At 47.7% G+C, this 18,885-nt stretch overlaps 1 protein-coding gene and 1 long non-coding RNA gene across 6 annotated transcripts in view; one reads left to right on the top strand and one right to left on the bottom strand.

Moving 5' to 3' along the window:
* The window catches only part of LOC138581031 (sulfotransferase 1B1-like), a 537,627-nt gene that overhangs the window by 386,008 nt on the left and 132,734 nt on the right, over window positions 1-18,885 (top strand). For all 4 annotated transcript variants that reach the window (XM_069652055.1, XM_069652053.1, XM_069652052.1 and 1 more), the window contains exons 3-4: window positions 10,926-11,054; window positions 11,914-12,011. In XM_069652055.1, coding sequence (XP_069508156.1) covers window positions 10,926-11,054; window positions 11,914-12,011 — 227 coding nt within the window. The remainder of the gene's footprint in view (window positions 1-10,925; window positions 11,055-11,913; window positions 12,012-18,885) is intronic.
* The window catches only part of LOC138581033 (uncharacterized), a 470,134-nt gene that overhangs the window by 169,006 nt on the left and 282,243 nt on the right, over window positions 1-18,885 (bottom strand). The gene's annotated exons all lie outside the window — the stretch shown is intronic.

Below are 18,885 nucleotides of genomic sequence, written 5' to 3' on the forward strand. Positions count from 1 at the left end.
GTGGGAGTGGAGATTGAGGCAAAGACAATGGAATGATCAGAGGGATAAGGAGCGACAGAGATATTAGAGGAGGATATGAGAACTAGTTCAAGGTAGTTACCATTTGAATGGGTGGGCAGAAGAGAGAGTGGTTACGGAGAAGAGAGCCAAAGTCAGCGGTTTAGGGGAGTGAAGAGCAGCAGCGGCTGGTAAATTTGAAAGGTAGTAGGGTGTAATTTTAGCTGGGCAAATTTGGAAGCGAGAGCCCGAAGCACATGAAGAAGGGTGTGGGGGGTTTCCAAGGCGAACATTTTGGAAAAATGGCTTCCAAAATGTGCAATTTACTGTCCAAACCCACTGAAACTTGACCTGAAACGCATTCGGTTTTAGGTACTAATGTGATGGTACAATGGGCCTCATTCCGAGTTGGCCGGTACACAGTAAAAGAGCTGGTAATAACGTTTACCAGCACTTTCACCGGACCGCCCAACTACAACTTTGCTGGTATGGCTTAAGGATTTACCTCCAACTAAGAGCTGGAAGTAAATCTGCCTCCTACGGCCAAAAACTGCCTTTTTACCAGCACAGCCGGAAGTTGTGGTAAAATCCCTGTATAGAGTCCCATGGGACTCCATGGAATCGGGATTTATCGCCCTTACCGGCACTTGTAATCTGCTGGTAACGGCCATTCCGTATGCCGTTTTTTCCGTCTTTCTTGCTTGACTTCAGCAGCCTCTCCAGAAGCTGATCAGCATGCATTGTCCTTTTTCAAAGGAGCAACTTGTATTGCCCCCCTTTTCAGGCAGGGCAGGGGCTGAATGCGTCAAACTTTGGACAAGCCTGGGTGCGATGGGACTACTGCAGTGGTGATTTGGTGGAGAATAAAAAAAATCATAAACATAACATTGTCCTGCTCTTTCTAATAATTAGATCAGAGTGGGTTTGCTTGTGTGGTGCAGGGTGAAGAAAAACATCAATAAAATACGTACTTAAATAGATTCACTCTTTATAACTGAATAGCTCCTCACACTAACATTTCTATAGACCAGTTACTGTTTGGTAAACCTCTCTGTGAAGTTTCAGTTTCTGCTTGCGGTTTGCCATTGATCAGCTCTTAATCTAGCTATGCAGCAAGTGGCGGAGGAGGGGTGTGTGTGGGGGGTGGGGGGGAGGAAGAGTCTCTATGGGCAATGGGGCGGCCAATAATTTCAACAGAATCCTGAGTGGACTTTCCCAGTCCAGTAAACTCGAAGTTGGACAGTCCAGTAGATTATTAGTTTGACTATCTCTAGCCATTTGTAGATAACAGTACAGTGTGTGACAGTGGTGTAATACCATTCATCTGATCACAGCCACGCCCCCCACTCTCCCCCTGCACCACCCGACCCCGCCCTCACACCAACATTTTGCTGACTCGAACTGGTTGACCTACAGAGCCGTAGCCGGACAGAACTAGACACGGGCGTTCTGGGCTTCGCTGGTAACAAAGGCGTATTACAGTACTGATGTACAGCATTTCATTGTTAGCACCTGCATTCATATGCCTACATTTTTAAGAAATTGAAATCGTGATGTGTGGTTACTACTTGCACGAACGACTGCGCCCAAAATAACACAACTTTCAAACAGACCAATGAGAAATGCAGCACCAGATCACTCGGCACTGAGAAGCATGGCAACCAGACACACGTCATCTAAATATACCGCAGCAAGTTTCTCGACACAACGAAAGAACGTACATGGAATCTCATTTGGTCCTGCACCAAACTTGTCAACTATGGTTTCCATTTTGTGATTTGCAGCTTTGCTTTCTCCTTAAGTTACGGCACTGCAAATTACTAAGTGGAACGTGCTATTGGCTAAAAGGTAAAAACAGCTACATTTTTAGCTCTTTCCTACTACTACCCGTTGGGGGCCTGCTCCGGATCACCGGGCAGGCCCCATGCACACGTTGGGAAAACCCGACACAGTCCATCTGGGCAGTGATCACGCCACGGATCAAGGAGTGGGGGTCACCCCACTCGCTCCAGGTCACCACATCAGCCATGGTCCCATGGCCTCCATACTCCTTGGGACGGCGTTGACCTGCAGGGGCACCGTCCTTGTGCTGGGCCCCGTCCTCGGGCCTACAGCATGGCGCAGGTAATGAACGACACCAGAGCCTTTTACTGGTCAGACTGATGAGCCGGAAACAGCTCGTACTTTTTATTAACTTGGTCACATGGGTAACCATGTGACCAAGGCACACACACTGGAGATACCATGTCTCCCTACAGGGAGTGACATGCAACACTCCTCCTTTTTCATAACGAAATAAATGAAACACCATGACATAATTCACACACTAACTCTACAAACCATAACTCCCACAAACATGCACCCTTTATTAACCTGGATGAGTGGGTTCTCATATCACTGAACGGCACCACTGGGGGACCCTGGCACCGCATCAGTCATTCCAGATATATGGGCATTCACCAAGTTCCATGGTCCCCCGACTGGGCCATTTTAAGCAAGAGTCCAGGTCTGCCGGCTCCCAACCTTCATGGGGATGTCTCCGGTGTTCATTTGGTGCACCTCGGGGAGTCGCAGGAAACCAGTTTGTCTCTCCACCAAGGTTCATTTCGGACCATCACATCACAGTCACAGAGGCCGGCAAAGCCGCACCTGGGGAGGCCCAGGGGCCACATCGGCCAAGTCCACAGTCTGGGGGGGCGCACCTGTAGTGGGGGCACTGGCAACACCGCGGCCAGAGTCTGCGCTTATCACTGCAGTCACTCGATGTGGCCCCACTAGCTGGTCTTTGAGGGCGAACGAGCACTCCGGTGGGGAGCCGCTACCCCGTTGCTGGGCGATGGACGCAGCCCTCTCTGGGTGGAAAGTGCAGACCTTGGCCTGTGCCATGCTGTGTTGGCTGCCTTGCCTGAGTATGCTGTTCACAGGGCCATGTGCAGTTCTATGGCGCTTCGCTTCCCCTCATTTCTTTGGCTCCCACATGGAGCGCTGAAGGCCTCGTCCCCACCAGGCCCATGGACCACTTTGGGCCGATGGGTTGCACCAACATCGAGCGCACCCACACCTTCCCTTTAGCAGGCACGCTGGCCTGAAGTGTGCTGTTTCCTTTTCACTGATGCGGCGGGCCCCGGTTCATGATGGACTGCCGCGGGCATGACCTCCAGGTTGCTGTTCTGTTTTTTTCCATGCGGCGACAGCAGCCGCCCTTCACCTTCTCTTCATTGCGGTTGCAGCCGCTTCATGTCTTCTGGGTGCTGCCTCTCACCTCCCCTTCATTGCAGTGCGGGCCGGGGCAACTCAGCTCTCCTTGCAGCGGGGCCGCCGCCCTTTATTACTTTTCTACTCTGTGATGAAGCACCACAGCAGATCTCCCCAATGTCCCTTTGTAAGCAATTTTTTTTCTCAAACCGCGGGCCCAGGTGGTCATGGGCCCGCCTTGTTGGTCCTTCTCTCAGGTGGGTGTGGCGGGGGGGCAGCAGCAGCTCACGCGGCCGATACTGCTTTCCTGTTTTTATTTCTTTCGACCCGGGTCTCTTGGGCCACGCCCCTTCCCTTTGTTTGTATTCATGCCCGTCGCAGGGCTCTGTTGCCTTCTGCTTTCTTTCTTTATTGAATGCTCTGGGCCGGAGCAGTTTTTTTTTTCTTCCTTTCACTGCCGCGGCAGGCCCGTGTTCTTGATGGGCTGCCGCGGGCTTCAGATGCCCTCCATTTTTCCTGCGGGCACAGTTGGATTTGGGCCTGCCTCATGTTTTTTTCTTATTGCGGGCACAGTTGGAGTTGGGCCCGCCTCATTTTTCCTTCTTGCGGGCCCAGTTGGATTTGCGCCCGCCACCTTTTTTTTTTGTTCCGCTCCGGTTTCCTGAGCAAATTACTGCCCTCGCGGGCCTTGATAGGGGTGGGGGGCCCGCGCTGTGGTGAGGGTGGGGCAGTTCTCCTCACGGGGGAAAAAGAGGCCGCCGCCACTGCAGCTGGCGCCGCTCCCCTCCCATTGCAGCCGACACCGTGGGGCAATCTCGCTCTCCGCAGGGGGGGACAGCTTCCTCCTTCCTGGTGGTGGTGGGGGGCAGACTTCCGTCCTCATGCGGCCAACGCCGAACACCTCAGTGTATGGCGGCAGCCAACGCTGCCACCAGTCTCTCCACTCCGTTGTTGCGGCAGAGGCTGCCTCCATGGTGGGGGAGGGGTGCAGCAACACACGCGGCCGAGGCAGCCTTGCACGCGGGGCTCCAGCCCTCGTTGCCATTGTTGGGGACCTGCTCCGGATCACCGGGCAGGCCCCATGCACACGTTGGAAACCTCCGACACAGTCCGTCTGGGCGGCGGTCACGTCGCGAATCAAGGAGTGGGGGTCACCCCACTCGCTCCAGGTCACTGGAGCTACTCACGTAGCTGGAGGCACCCAGCACACGATGGCCCCGGCTCTGGGGGCACCCAGGCCGGGGTCGCCAAAACAGTCATGGTCACATGGCCTCCATACTCCTTGGGATGGCGTTGCCCTGCAGGGGCACCGTCCTTGTGCTGGGCCCCATCCTCGGGCCTACAGCATGCGGTGTGGCGCCAGCATGGCGCAGGACATGAACGACACCGGAGCCTTTTGCTGGTCAGACTGACGAGCCGGAAACAGCTCGTACTTTTTATTAACTTGGTCACATGGCGAACCATGTGACCAAGGCGCACACACACTGGGAGATACCATGTCTCCGTACAGGGGGTGACATGCAACACTACCTACTTACCACGTAAGCGTCACTCTGTCTCCTTGAAAGGCACACGTAGTATGTTTTTGTGGGTGTGTGGATGCGCCGACTGTCTACCACACTGCACGAGGAAACGACTGTTGAACAGTGCTTAATTGTAACCACGCATAAAAACAATAAAATAATGGTTCAAACCGGTCAAAGGCTATTTAGCGGATTCAGGATTTGAAGCTAACCTTTATACGATTCACCTAATGTGGCCAGGTCAGTGGGCACATGAAAAGCCCATCACTGCTCCCCTTCTCACCATCCATGACCATGCTGCCATGAGACGAATAGGGACTGGGGGGACGGAGGACTCATCAACAAACGCAATGGGATGTGACGTCGACAGAAAATGGCATATCAAGGTGAAATATGCACATTTGATTAAAAAGACTTTGCATAGCCACCCAAATTAAACAGGACGAATGGCATTTGCCTTTCATAAAATCAACACACACAAAAAACCAAGACAGGATATTTTCTTCTAATAGTGTTTTTGAAAGCGTTAAAAGGTGTGCATGTTTTAAACTCCAAGAACCAATACAAATGTTTTCCCTCCGACTTTGGGATATTTCACCTTTAGTTGTTATTTTCCATCCGGTCATATTGCGCAGCGGTGAAGTGTCCAACCAACAAACCTGAAGACTGTGGTTTGATCCCTGAGGTCAGTTTTAATTCATAAATTTGAAGAGGACATCCAATGTTTCTCTTTTTGCTGGGGGTGACTGAGTCCACCCTATGAGAAAAGTGGGTCGACTCCGTCACCCCACGTGTACCCTCCACTTGAGCCCTGGCCAAAACCGACCGGGACAGGCAGCGTCCGGCATGGAGGCCTGCTATACCGCGGCTACAGGAGGACCAGAACAGTAGTCCAGACTTCAGCTGTGGACCGGTACAGGCTGGGGGGCAGTGGCACAACTTGCTTACCGGTCCACAACAGGCCACACAACACACGCACGCGGCTCTGCTGCGCTAACTAGGCTTTGCATCAAGTTACGCGAAGGCGTGTGTGCCCACCTCACCCCACCCATATAGTCACATAACAAATGTCATTGGCTGAAAAGCAGCAAATAAAATTCCCAATTTTGTTGCTATGCGGACAAGAAGATCCTGTCAGTGTAGTGCTGTGCTGTTTGTGCAAAATTAATGCCAGCGGAGCCACAGCTCTAGCGACCCGCCAGACTCCTCCTACTGAGTCCTAATAATGGATTACGCTAATTGCACAAGCCTGAGCTCCGTTAAGTGTATTGTATGCATCAAAACCGCATAAAATGGGATGCAACCCTCTGCCTGTTTGGCTATGCCCACGCAGTCGTGCAACGTGATAATTATGTATTTATTTAATAAAGTTGCATCCAGGAATGCTGCTGCGCCACGCACAGAAAATCTTTAAATGTAAATTATAAGAATGCATACATCTCTGCACTCCCTGGGGCGGGATAGTGGGGTGGCGGCCACCCACCCCGCCCTAAATTAGCAACCTCCACTGGTGGAGAGGGATGTGATATTAGTCACCAGTGATGAATAGGCGATTTATTTATTTTTATTTTATTCAGCATTTGTAAGGCGCTTTATGCAGCATAATTGTGTTTGAAACCGCCACAAGGCTAAAAGGGAAGGGAACAGCAAAAATAAAAAAAAAATGGCAAAACAGTAATATACAGTCGTGGTCCTAGTAGGCCTTGTGGCATTCAGCCGTGCATGTACATTGAGGAAAAGTGCAGGGGAAGGGTATGGAGCGGGGAACAGAGGAGTGGACAAGTGCTGCGGGAGGGAAGTATTAAGGGGAGCCTAGGAGGAGAACCTCCGGCTAAGTGCTCTTACAGGCGACTCTCAAGGTGGGATGTGGTGCCAGCATGCGGGGGCCCGCAGGGCAGTGCAGTGGTGGGGGGGTGCTGTTATTGACTGGGAGGAAGGGCCTGGGATCCTGTAAGATTCATGAGGATCCGGCCACCAGTCACAGCAGCAATGGGTTGATTAGCAGGGAAGGGAAAGAGGTAGAGAAATGAAGAGTTGTTAACAGTTTCCAGAATTTAAGGAGGTCCGGCTCAAGTCTAAGAGGGGCACGGAGGCTGTTTCAAAGGGAGGCACCAGCCGAGGAGGGAGACTTGCCTCCCCACTCTCTGCTTGGAGAAGAGTTTGACAGTCAACGAGTTGGAATTGGAAGAGTGCAGGGCTCTAGCAGGGGCGTATTTAGGGAGGGAAAATTGGAGATGGAGTGTTCCCAGGCCCTAGAAGACCTTGCGGATCTTGCAACCACCGGGAGCCAGTTGAGAGTTTTTAGGGCTGGAGAGATGCGGTCCCTGGGCTTGAAGCCAATGACAAGTCTTGCAGCCCTGTTCTGGACTAGCTGAGGGGGCGAAGGGAGATAAGAGGGAGATTGAGAAAGAGGCTGTTGTAGTAGTCCAGCCTGGAGAAGACCAGAGCTCTGGAGACATTGAGCTTCTGGGGGAAGGTGAGAAAGGAAGAATGCTTCTGAGGGGGTGGGGCTGGAAGTGGGACTTCTTGGTAAGGTCCATGATGTGAGATGTGAATAAGAGAGCGGAGCCGAAGATGACCCTGAGACCTTTGGCCTAACAAGATGGTGGGGGTAGAGGGTCCAAAGAGGGTGGCCAGAGGGTAGCGGGAAAAGAGGGCACATGTGTCCCAATGAGGAGGATCTCTGTCTTACTGGCATGGAAACAGAGATCATTTGCTGCACACCATGCCTGAATGACGGACAGACTGTCAGGGATGAGAGAGGAGAAAGAGGGGAAAGTAGAGGGAAGTTTGAAGGAAAGTTGTGTGTCAAGATAGATATTGAAGTCATGGCAAAAGGACATAGCCCTGGGGACACCACATGTTGAGAGGGTGGTGGAGGAGGAGAAAGGGCCCAGTTGCAGCTTGGAAGGGCGGTTGGGAAGGAAGGAGGTCCGCCAATCCAGTGCCCGGTCAGTAATGCTGAGGGTGTCACATAGTCATTTTATGACAATGGAATGGTTGACCGGGTCAAAGGCAGAGGGGTGATTGAGGAGAATGAGAACAGCAGGAGAGTTGGAGTCGAGATTTTCAAGCATGGTTTAGAGGTGTTCAGGAGAGCAGTTTTCATGCCTCTGGAAGCCCAGAATCAAGATTGATGGTCATGAAGGTAACCAACCAGATCAGTGTGGAAGGTCAGTTGCGGAAGGACCAGGTTTTCCAAGAGTTTACCCAGCAACACGGTAGTATGATATGATGTGGCATTTATAACGCGGGGGAGTTGGGAGGAGGGCAGCTAAGGGAGGCAAAGGAGCAGGCGTGGGAGAGGAGATGGGGTGGAGGAGAGCGAGGATGTCCTGCGTTTTGGATGTGAAGTGAGAGGCCAAGGCAGTGCAGAGAGCCTGGGAAGGAAAGAGAGAGGTGCAGACTGCAAGTGGATTGGCGAGTTCCTTGCAGATTTGTTAAAGTTCAGCTGTGTTGTTAGTGGCTCCATAGATACGGGCTTGAGTGTGGGCCCGTTTCTTGGAGCAGATCGAGAAGCGATATTGCATTTGAAGCAGGTGGCAGGCCAGTTTGTCAGAGGATAAGCCCAAAGTCTGCCACTTCCGTTCAGCAACTCTGCATTTGTGATTCATTGATGCGAGATCGGAGTCATACCAGCTGTTGTTCTTGATGGCAGGTATTAGGCGGATCCTCATGGCAGGGGCAAGGTTGTCAAGGGTATTCGAGATGGCAAGGTGCAGGTTGGCAAGAACAGAGTCGGAGGAAGAGTCATGAGTGAGACGGGATGTCAAGGTGGAGGCAAAGCAGCAACTGACACTTGCTTCATTGGTCGAATGAAGACTGAGGAGGCTGGCAGTGCAGGGGGTGGCCCAGATAGATGACAAATGAGCCCCAGGTGGGAACAAAGGAAAGAGTGGTCAGACCAGGAGAGGGGGGTGTTGACTAGATTAGAAATTGGGATGTCTCCAGAGATGAGGGCATCAAGAGAGTGGCCGGCAGAGTGAGTCGAGCCGGAAGGAAGAAAAGTGAAAGAGAAGGAGTAACAGAGGACCCGGAACTGAGAGGTGGAGGATTCAAGAGAGTGGATGTTGAAGTCAACAAGGAGGAGGAGTTTGGAAGAAGAGGTTGAAAGGGATGCAGCGAGGTCAGCCCATTCAGAGAGGAAGAGGGAGATGGGGACAGGGGTGTCTATAGATAGTGGTGAGGGTGGGAAAGAGTAGGCGTGACCCCAAGCCTACAGACAAGGCATTCAAAAGAGGAGCAGGATTGAGTAGGAAAGATGGAAGAGGCAACACACTCAGGGTAGATCAGGGCCACTCCACCTCCAGGCCTGTTGGGTTTGGGTTTGGAGAGGATTTTGTAGCCCCCAAGAAGGAGGGTGTGAAGAGCAGAGACAGAGCTGGTATTGAACCACGTCTCAGTAAGAGCAAGGACATCCAGGCCAAAGTCTTCAAGAAGGAGACAGATGTCAGAGGTGTGTTTGACAGCAGAGAGGGCATTCAGAGTAGCTATGTGGAGCTGGTTGCTACTTTTAAGGTTTTCAGAGGGGGGTGTACAGGGGCGTGCTACTCCCATCGGTGGTGGAGAAGTGAGGGGAGAGGAAGCATGGTTGCAGGAGAAGTGAGAGAGGGCAGGCACCAGTTAAGTAGGAAAAGAGTAGGTTGAGAACCTTGGGCCATGGTAGTGCCATTGTGATGGACATTAATGATTCACCTATAGGATGAGAAGTAACAAGGAGTACTTCCTACCTGGTGCCACCATTAATGGGTGAGGAGGAAAAAGGAGAAAGAGTGTAGACCAGATGGGGGGTCCATAGGCCAGGAGAGGGAACAGTGAAGAGGATGTCTGTAATAGTCTGTCTGGAAGTGGCATTGACGGAAGTGTCAGTGATAGGTAGGCCAGGATTGGAGTCCAGGAGAGCTTTCTTCAGCTTTTTTCTTCCAGACTTTGTGAGGGAGGAAGGATAAGTGATACAATAAAATAGCTGTTAGTATAGATGGGAGAGATGTAGAGTGCCATGGGGACAGAAGGGGCGAGAGAGAGAGAGAGATACACAGGGGGTACACAGTGCACAGGAATTCACCAAGTGGCCTAGCAGCTAGACAGGCACAAAGGAAGAGGTTTGCAAAGGAAGGCAAACGGTGCACAGAATAAAAAGCACACCTAGATTCGAATTTGCTAAAAAGCACTAACAGCACAACATGGAGGATGCAGTGAATTAAAAAGCACACCTAGATTCGAATTTGCCAAAAAGCACTAACAGCACAACATGGAGGATGCAGTGAATTAAAAGGGGGAGGAAGGTATCCTGATGGGGAGGAAGGGATCCAATTAGTTAGGAGAGGTGGTTAATAAATTGACCAGCAGGACCAGGTGGCCGATAGGGGCGGTTATTGTGGAGATAGTGTATTTGAAAAAGGGAGAAATTACAGGAGTAGGAGAGATATGAAGTTTGGAAGATGAGAACAGCCCCACACCACCACCCCTGCCAGTTGGGCGGGGAGAGTGGGGGAAGGTGTAGGCAAGATCGTGTAGGTCAGCAAGGGTTAGAGTCTGGGGGAGAAATCCAGGTTTCTGTAAGGGTAATGAGGTCAAGAGAGGGAGATGGGGGAAAGAATGAGGTCAGAGGTAAAGGAAGTCTTGTCACAGACAGAATGTGCATTCCAAAGAGCAATATTAAGAGAGTGAGATGTAGAAGCATAGTGATGTTGACTCTGCGAAGTAGAGCAGCGCTGAAGGTAGATGTGAAAAGAGGAAGTGTGATGAAAGATGGGGTTGGAGGTTTTGCAAATAGAGGGAGTAGGTGAGCAAGAAGAGGGAAGACTTTGAGGAAAAGAGATGATGGGGATGCTAAGAGAGTTGGAATGGTTTTGAGCAGAGGGAATGAAGAAACAAGTAGAAGAGAAAGGAAGAGATAGTTAAAAACAGTCCATGGTGAGAGCAGGGTTGGGCAAAGCAAGACACAACAAAGCAATAGCTCATAGGATACAAGGTTATTGGGAAGATAAAACCTGAGAGAAATGTGCATATTGTCTGCTTAGTTGTAAAATCCCAGACCGTTTTGATGATCTGGATTAGATGTGTAATACAGATTTTAACAATGGCTCTCTGAAAATGTGTGAAACGTTGCAGACCAGCAACACAATTCTCAGAACCGGGGAGCAGCGCAAGCCCTGCAAATTGCCTCCATAGTTGATTTGATTTAACTTGTCCTTGTGTCCTTTGCAGGCACAACCTGGATGTGTGAGATTGTGGACATGATCATTTATGCTGGTGATGATGACCAATGCAAGCGAGATTTCATCTTCAAAAAAGCGCCTATGCTGGAGTTCTCGGCACCCAGTGTGATGGAGCCAGGTAAGCAACCTACCACTGGTTCAGGGAGCAGTATTGAGTGGTGCCTGCTTGCTGGCTTTAGGGAATGGTGTAGTAATGCTATCTGCGGACGAGTCGTAGTAAATGGTGACCGATCAATGGCTGTGAGCTGTAGGGAATGGTGTAGAAGGGCTGGCTACTGGTCAGGAATAGGGAGTGATGTAGGGGGTGTATTGTTTATTGGTAAGGGGTAGTGTTACAAAGCAGGTTCAGTAGTCATCTTTGTAGTAAATCCTTGAGTCTCTTTATTAAGTTGCATGCACCCAGGTTACATCAGGAACAACATGTACAGGATGTTGTAGACAAGATATTAAGTATTACAGGGAGAGCCCACTGGATCCCATCACCCAGTCCTCATGTCTCTTACAAGCTCTCGCTAACTGTCCTTGGGTGGGAGCAAACTCAAGGCATAACGTTCCAGTCTACAACATCAGCATGTGCTGTGCATTCCATGACATCACAGCCACACAGGGTGGATCTACCCAGATGGGCCGGGGGATGGGGAAGCAGGATATAACAGGTAGCATTGCTGTTAGGAGTCCTGGCTCGAGGTAGGAGATGTAGCGAATTATGTAGAAGTGTTTGCTGCATGGAAGGTATAGTGAATGTAGCATACGGGATGAGAAGATGTAGGGAATGGTGTAAAAACATTATGGCTTGAAAAGTGTAAGGGAGTAACATGGCAGGCTATGCGGGAAAGCCAAGGAAATAGCATAGAACTACTGGCTGTGGGGGAACTGGTGGAAATGGTGGACACGTTGTAAAAGTGAATTCTAACAAAGTAGTAGTCTTTTCACCAGCTTCAGTTCTTTTGTGTCTGCTTGATTTATATTTTCTACAGGGACAGAAATGCTGCAACGAACCCCATCTCCTCGAGTGGTAAAGACACATCTCCCTGTAGCACTCCTTCCCAAATCCTTCTGGGAAAAAAAATCTAAGGTAAGGTGAATGGGGTGACCAGAAGCACAAAGAGTAGAATTTAAATCAGCAAAATACCTGGAGTAGCAGAAGAAATGTTATGTCTGATAACCCCACCGGAAGTGATGTCACAAAAGTGGATAATGATGACCTCACAGGAAGTAATGCCACATGGTCATTCCCATTGATTTTATGGTAGCATGTGATATCACTCACAACTATAATAAAAAGAACCCAAGTAAGATTAATAAAATATCAGATAATTGATAAACCAGAAAAATACTTTTAGCTAGGGTGCTGCACTGCTATGCCATAGATGAGGGCATGCTATGACAGCGCACTCCGCAGTACCACACCAGGCCTGGGGAACTGCCATTAAATGCTATCACAGCCAACTATGCCCAGTTAGTGACATCTTACGCCAGTTTCAGACGCGCATGACCGGTAGAGTCGTTATATAGTAAATACATCTCCACATCCCACGGTGATACTACGAAGAGCCTGAGTTACCAATTGATCATTTGTATAGCAATAAATAAATGATACCCTCTGTTAAGTGGATACTGCCATTGTGTACAATATATAGCCTCGCATACCAGGTATAATCATAATATGTAAGGTACAGCCTGACATATCCAGGTGCTGCCATCACATGTAGAACTGGTTCTTGAAGCTTCAGCGCAGCACAGACGTGCAGATCATTTGGAGTGCAGATCCCCTTTGGGGCGCCAGAGGACCGGCTGTTGTCCCCTTTGTTTAAATATCTTCGCGCCAAGGTAACGGGCGCTGGAACTGCACCTACTAGAAATCTGATGCGAGCGGAGCGCTAAGTTACTGCTGGGCTCCTCGCTGATATGCTCCGGACACGGACGATTGATCAACGGAACCAACAGCAATCAGGCAGACGCTGCGGGCATCCGCCGGAATTGGAGAGGAGCCCATGCTCATCGGAGGGTGAACAGGAATCTTCAAAATACCGGTAAGTGCTGTCTGTGGCTTCCGTGCAAGATTGTCTGTAAGGCTTTCGCCCGTATCCGTGTCTTCAGCAGTTTTGTTGCATGACTTCATGCAAAAATAACCTTCGAACATTGGCGCTAGCACTGCTAACTGGTTGAAAACCAGAGTGTTTTTTCCTCCATTTTTAAATTTTTTTTTATTGACTTTAGTTTGAAAAAGTAAACAAAACTTTTTTGTCACGAGTTTTCATCATTGTGTTCCATTTTCCTGAAGAGGAGCAAAGACAGAGAAGAGTAAACGGGACAGAGAAAGGAAGAGAAAGGGCAGAACCAAGGAAAGGAAAGGAAAGAAGAGAGAGACATGGACGCAGGCGTGGAGACAAAGAGAGTAGGAGTGAGAATAAACGTTTCCAATAGAAGGTAAAGTAACACTCCATCTTCCTCTGTTGGATTCTCTGCCGCTGTTTGTCCTTTCCAGTCATCAATATCGACATCGTCTTATCATTCTGAATTCTCAAACCCTCTATTCGTTTCTCTTCACCTGCTCCTCATATTTGAATTTGAGTTTGATGCTTCACGTACTAATTTCACTCAACCTCATTTGACATGGCAGGATCGTGTCAACGAAATTAATGATTGAGCATGTTAAGTTGGTATCTGTCCCCGATATTACATAGCTCCACCATTCGGCCATGTTTCCATTATTTGGCGCAAAACGGGCTAAGTGCAATGAACGCTGGTTGGCAATATTTGAGCATTCAGTTATCAAATGTTTCAGTGATTCAGTCTCTATCAGACAGTAGCGACAGATTGCACTCGTCACCGGATCTTTCCTTTTCATCAAAATCTCACGAGTGTGGTAAAGATTAAGTCGCAGTCTTAGGAATTGGTTTCTATGGTATTGTGATGGAAATCTGGTGAGATGCTTAGGTAAGTCTCCTACTTTTCGCGAAGACATACCCAAATCAATGGCTGTCGACAATGATTCTCTTGTGTTGGTGTTGATGATCCAGTTCCATTGATTAAACTTAACTTTCGCTAATTGTGGAGTATTCATTACCAGTGACATGTTTATATCTGCCGCTGCTAGAATTGACAACAGTTTCTCTTCCCAGCTGTTTAGCAAATACGCTGATGGATCTAGGCTTTTGTTGTTTAGAATCAAATAAGGCTTTGCTCCGGGTGTTTTCCTCATTTTACAGAGCAAACTTACTGACTTCCACAGCACTACAGAGTGTAAAGAATTGAGTCCCAACTCGTGACAAATTCCTACCATTGAGGCACACTGTGGTAATTTAAGCACTTTGCGCCAAAATTTGCCTTCCAATTGGGTCCAAAATTTTGCATCAATATTCCAGCTTGTTTCACTGCCAAAACATACTATTGGGACCACTTTTTGGGAGTAGAAAGTGATTATTGGCTGTAATGAAAACTTCCCGTATGTAGCGTGTAGTTTTGCTCCTTGTAGAGCTAAAATTTCCATTCGCGAAGCTACTTCATTTGTCCAGCTCCACCCTCTTATCGAGATATTGAACACAACTCCTAAATAACGGATTGCATCTGCTTTACACAGGACTTCGTTATTTATTTTCCACGTACATTTTTTGGTCTTGGCATTTGTTTTTGGACCCAATGCAATGACTTGCGATTTCTTAACATTTATAGTCATCTGATTTGCCGATAGATATGCTTGCAGAGAAAACAACAATCTTTGAAGTCCGATTTCCGTGCTGTCTAATAATACTACATCATCAGCATATACTACATGGCTTATCTGGTTTCCGTTTATTTTTGGAGGGAAACACCTTGTTTGCCTTAAGGCCACTGGCAGGTCGGCTATAAACAATTTGAATAGTAGAGCAGCTAGGGGACAGCCTTGTTTCACGCCCTTTGTGGTTTGTATTTCTTCTGTTAAATCCCCTTCCATGTTTAAACGTACACGAATGCTGGTATTTGCATAAAGTGCCATTAGTGGAGCCAAAAGTTGCTTAGGACAGCTCCAGTTTTCAATTTGTTCCAGAGGAGTTGGCGGTTAATACTGTCGAATGCTTGTTTTAAATCGACAAATGCCATAAACAGTCTCTTCTTCTGTTTTTAAAGCATTCAATTTGGCCATGTTTAATAGCACTAGATTTAATTCCACTCCAATGCCTTTGGTGAAGCCTCTTTGTCTGCTGTCAGATATTAATGCATCTTCAGCCCATAGAGCAATTTTTTTTTGGATCTTCGACTTTGGGCCTTCATTTTTGGTTATAGTTGTTATTTTATCACACTCCAGGTCTTTAGGCTCCACTTTTAGCGCCATTGCTTCTTTTCAGGACGCATCCCTTGTGGGTTGTGTCATAGAATTGCTTGGATGGGTGAAAAGACCTGAGTTATTACAATGTTGCTGACAACTACAGCTGGTTCCCTCATAGCAGCTTAAAGGCTGTACCTCCACATTGTGTCTGATCCACTTTGTACATTCGACAATGGCTTCCGTTAGATCAAATTTTTCATGGGCCTCCCACTTCGTTATTTTGTTGAGCCGCGAGTGCCATTGTCTTGAAGTTGCTGCTTCCAGGTCGAGTCGGGAAATTAGATGTTCATTCAATTTCTCCATTGCAGAGACTTTATTATTTAAAGTTCCTAGAACAGAGTTCTGGTCTCGCAATGCATCGTTTAATGATTCATATAATTTCATAAACGGCATCATCGAGATAGATGTGGCAGCTAAAACATTATTGTGGATCTGTATGCCTGCGGCTATGGAAATATTCCCTTTGGAAGTCGTCGTGTCTTCAAGGTGGTGAATTACTGATTGCTGAGCCTCGTTGGGACATTGCATTTGCAATTTTTTTCCTGACCCTGGTTCTTCATCCTCCTGATCCAAGGTCATTACAAGGTTACTGCCACTTATTTCTTGACCGCCGTCTGAGATGTCAAGGTTAATAGGGCGCAATGTTGTCGACGGATTTTGTAATAGAGCTGCTTTACTGTTTCTGTGTGTGAATTCTTTTGTCAAAGTGCTCACATTTCATCTGAGTGTGAACTTCTGATCTTTTTTCTTGGTAAAACTTTCGTTTAGACGCTCTCTCATTTGGATAAAGTCTGCCTTTAACCTTTCGTTAAGGCGTGCTTCACGTGCCGCCACATCAAAATTTGTCACGCATTTACCACCACACTCGATTTTGGTCCTTTGTATCGGAGTGTTTACAGGTTCTGCCTGTTCATTTTTATTCCTTTATTTTTCTTGCTGTTAGGGCCATCTTTCTCATCCTGATTGATTTGTGCGTCCTGTTGTGAATGCATTTTATTTTTGATCACCACTTACGCGGTGGGGGCAGCTTCTGCTGCTTTCCATCTCTCTGGTGTTTTGCAGTTTATTGCTGGTTCATCTGCTGTGCAAAGCTGGCTCTGTTGTTGGACAAGACTTTCATTAGGGAATAATGGGAAGGGGCACTTCCTCAGCAGATGACCTTATCGCTAGAATCTCTGTGTCCGTTATATCAAAAGAGGAGGTTGTCTCTGAGGCATCGCGGTATACCGTAGCTGGAGGAGGAGTGTTTCTTTCCGAATTTGTTACTTGCTTATCCAGCATTGGTACACTTCCGCCTTGAGTTTTGCTTTGCCTTGCCTCGACGAGTCATCATTTTGTTCAGGTAAAGTAGTCAGAATCAATGATTCTGTACATAGCTGAACAGGAGCTAGTGCTTTAGCTATTACTGCATCTATTCCGTTTGTTCCCTTCATGTGATTCAAGTGGATCAAATGATTCAAATGATTTTCATTTTCACTTTCAATGTCCAAACTTGGCCTCATCATCGATTCTTCTGATGTACTTATAGCGCTTTGAGTCAAAGTGTTAGTGACGGTAGGAATACAGATTTGCTCAGCAGGGGACTGTTTTGCTACAGCAGGAGTACTCACGGGAATGCTCCCTGCTTTGGGCAAACAGTCAAGCGTTGTTCCCATCTCCCAGAGCTTAGTGCTACACGGGGGGGAGCCGGCCGATATACACACAGCGCTTACCTTTGTTTTGCAAGATGTTTTGGTTTGCAGCCGCCGCAGCTGTAGTAGACAGTTTCGCGTGTGGAGGCCGACTCCCGTTGGTGACGCTTCACGGTCATTGGGAACGTTTGGACTTAGTTCCATGGCGTCTTCAGCGGCGGCTAGAGGCGGACTGGGCTGACTGGAACTCAGCACGGACTACGCGCTGCACTACGCACCGCAAGTTCGTTTATGTAGAGAAAGTTGGAAATTAAAGGTGCAGTGTCTTTCAACCGTTGCTGCAGCTCCTCTCTGGAAAACAGGGTAAACAGGCCCGCACTGACTGGGCTGACTGGAACTCAACACCGAACTCCTCAATTTGAGATAAGAACCACCCAACCCTCTCTCTCCAAATAAACCATTTGTTTAGCCTTACTTGTGCAACATGGCATCACAATCTGATGAGGAGAACGCTCGCCGAGAGCAAGCACAATCTCTGTTTAGCGAAACACAACCAGTCAATGTAATTAATAGGAGCGCTACACAACCTAATCTTGGGCCAAAAGAAAAAAATTAATTCAACTTGCTAAAAGAACTTGAAAAAAATCAGAAAAAAGAAATCAGCAAGTGGTGGGAGGAACACTCACTGAAAAACTACGTGGATGTCGGGAGAATTCCACGAGGCTTAAGAATATTGATTTCACCATTGTTTGAAGAACAGGACCCCAACATGCTTAAGGAATGGGGGGATTTGAAGAACTCGTGTTCAAGACAATTTCTCAATATCTTAATTAAATATGCACAGATCGACAGGCAGAAGATACTGGCAAAGATAGAGGAAATAAATAGATCACTTTCCAAAATAATACCAACTGAAGAAGGAAACAAAATCAGAGCCAATATAGAAGAGAGTCTCAAAATATACAAAGAGGATATAAAATTGCATAAACAAAGGAAATTTCTTCGTGATAAAGAAGACTATGAAAGGGGGCGAGTCTACACCTTCGCCCGCCGATTCGACCATTTCAGAAAAAATATATCAAGTCAAAATACACAAAAGAAATCCGGAACATCACCCCCAACCACAAGCGATGCAGCCTCTAGCTCTGATGTAGATTCCACTGCAAGCGAGAGTGATAACCAGCCCAAAAAAACTAATTTTTTAGATGAAATGAGAATGTTGGGACTAGATGGACGCAACCACACCAAAAAGGCTTCAGGAAGAGGCAAGGGAAAAGCACAAGGACGTGGAGGCAAAGGAAAACCCAGAGGGGGCAAAGGAGTAAGCAGCTCAGAGTCGGATGGGAACACAAGAACTCGCTCTGGCAAGAAGATCACAGAATGAGCGATACAAACACAGATAACAGCATCATTAATTTGTACAGACATCAATTGTCCGAGGAACAAATTAAAGTACTTAAACATGGATTTAACTTCTGTCCAACGGCCAGCTATGATTATGCTGAAGCGAGAGTGGACTTTTACAAATATATGCGGAAGATAAGACTTAAAGAAATTTTTCATCATGAATCCACCGAAAGAAAAATCTGGCAAAACAACAGTACCCATTGAAGATCTGGAAGGGTTACTAGATTTGGCACAATTGGAATTAATGGCACAGACCAATGAAAATGAAACCGAAGTAACATTGGAAATGCTCGACATCGACACAGATTGGTCAATTAGTAGCAATCTGAAATCTAAATCTAAAGTTTAATTTAAAACTTTTTTTATTGAAAAGCTTGGCAGCAGAGCACAGACAGGCAACATAGGATATGCATACATAGTAGGTACAGTGGGGACATTGCAGGAATACAGTCAGATCTTCCAAACCATAACATTGTCTATCAGAGAAATAAAAAAAGGCATGAACATAACATAAATCAAAGTGAAGTGGCCCTTACATCAGGGTGAGGTATCTGTATGGGAGGGGGACAAGATTGGCTGCATCGTATCAGGGGTCGCCTGCA

The sequence above is a fragment of the Ambystoma mexicanum genome, chromosome 3p (assembly GCF_040938575.1).
Source record: "Ambystoma mexicanum isolate Mex_15411 chromosome 3p, UKY_AmexF1_1, whole genome shotgun sequence".
Lineage (NCBI taxonomy): Eukaryota > Metazoa > Chordata > Amphibia > Caudata > Ambystomatidae > Ambystoma > Ambystoma mexicanum.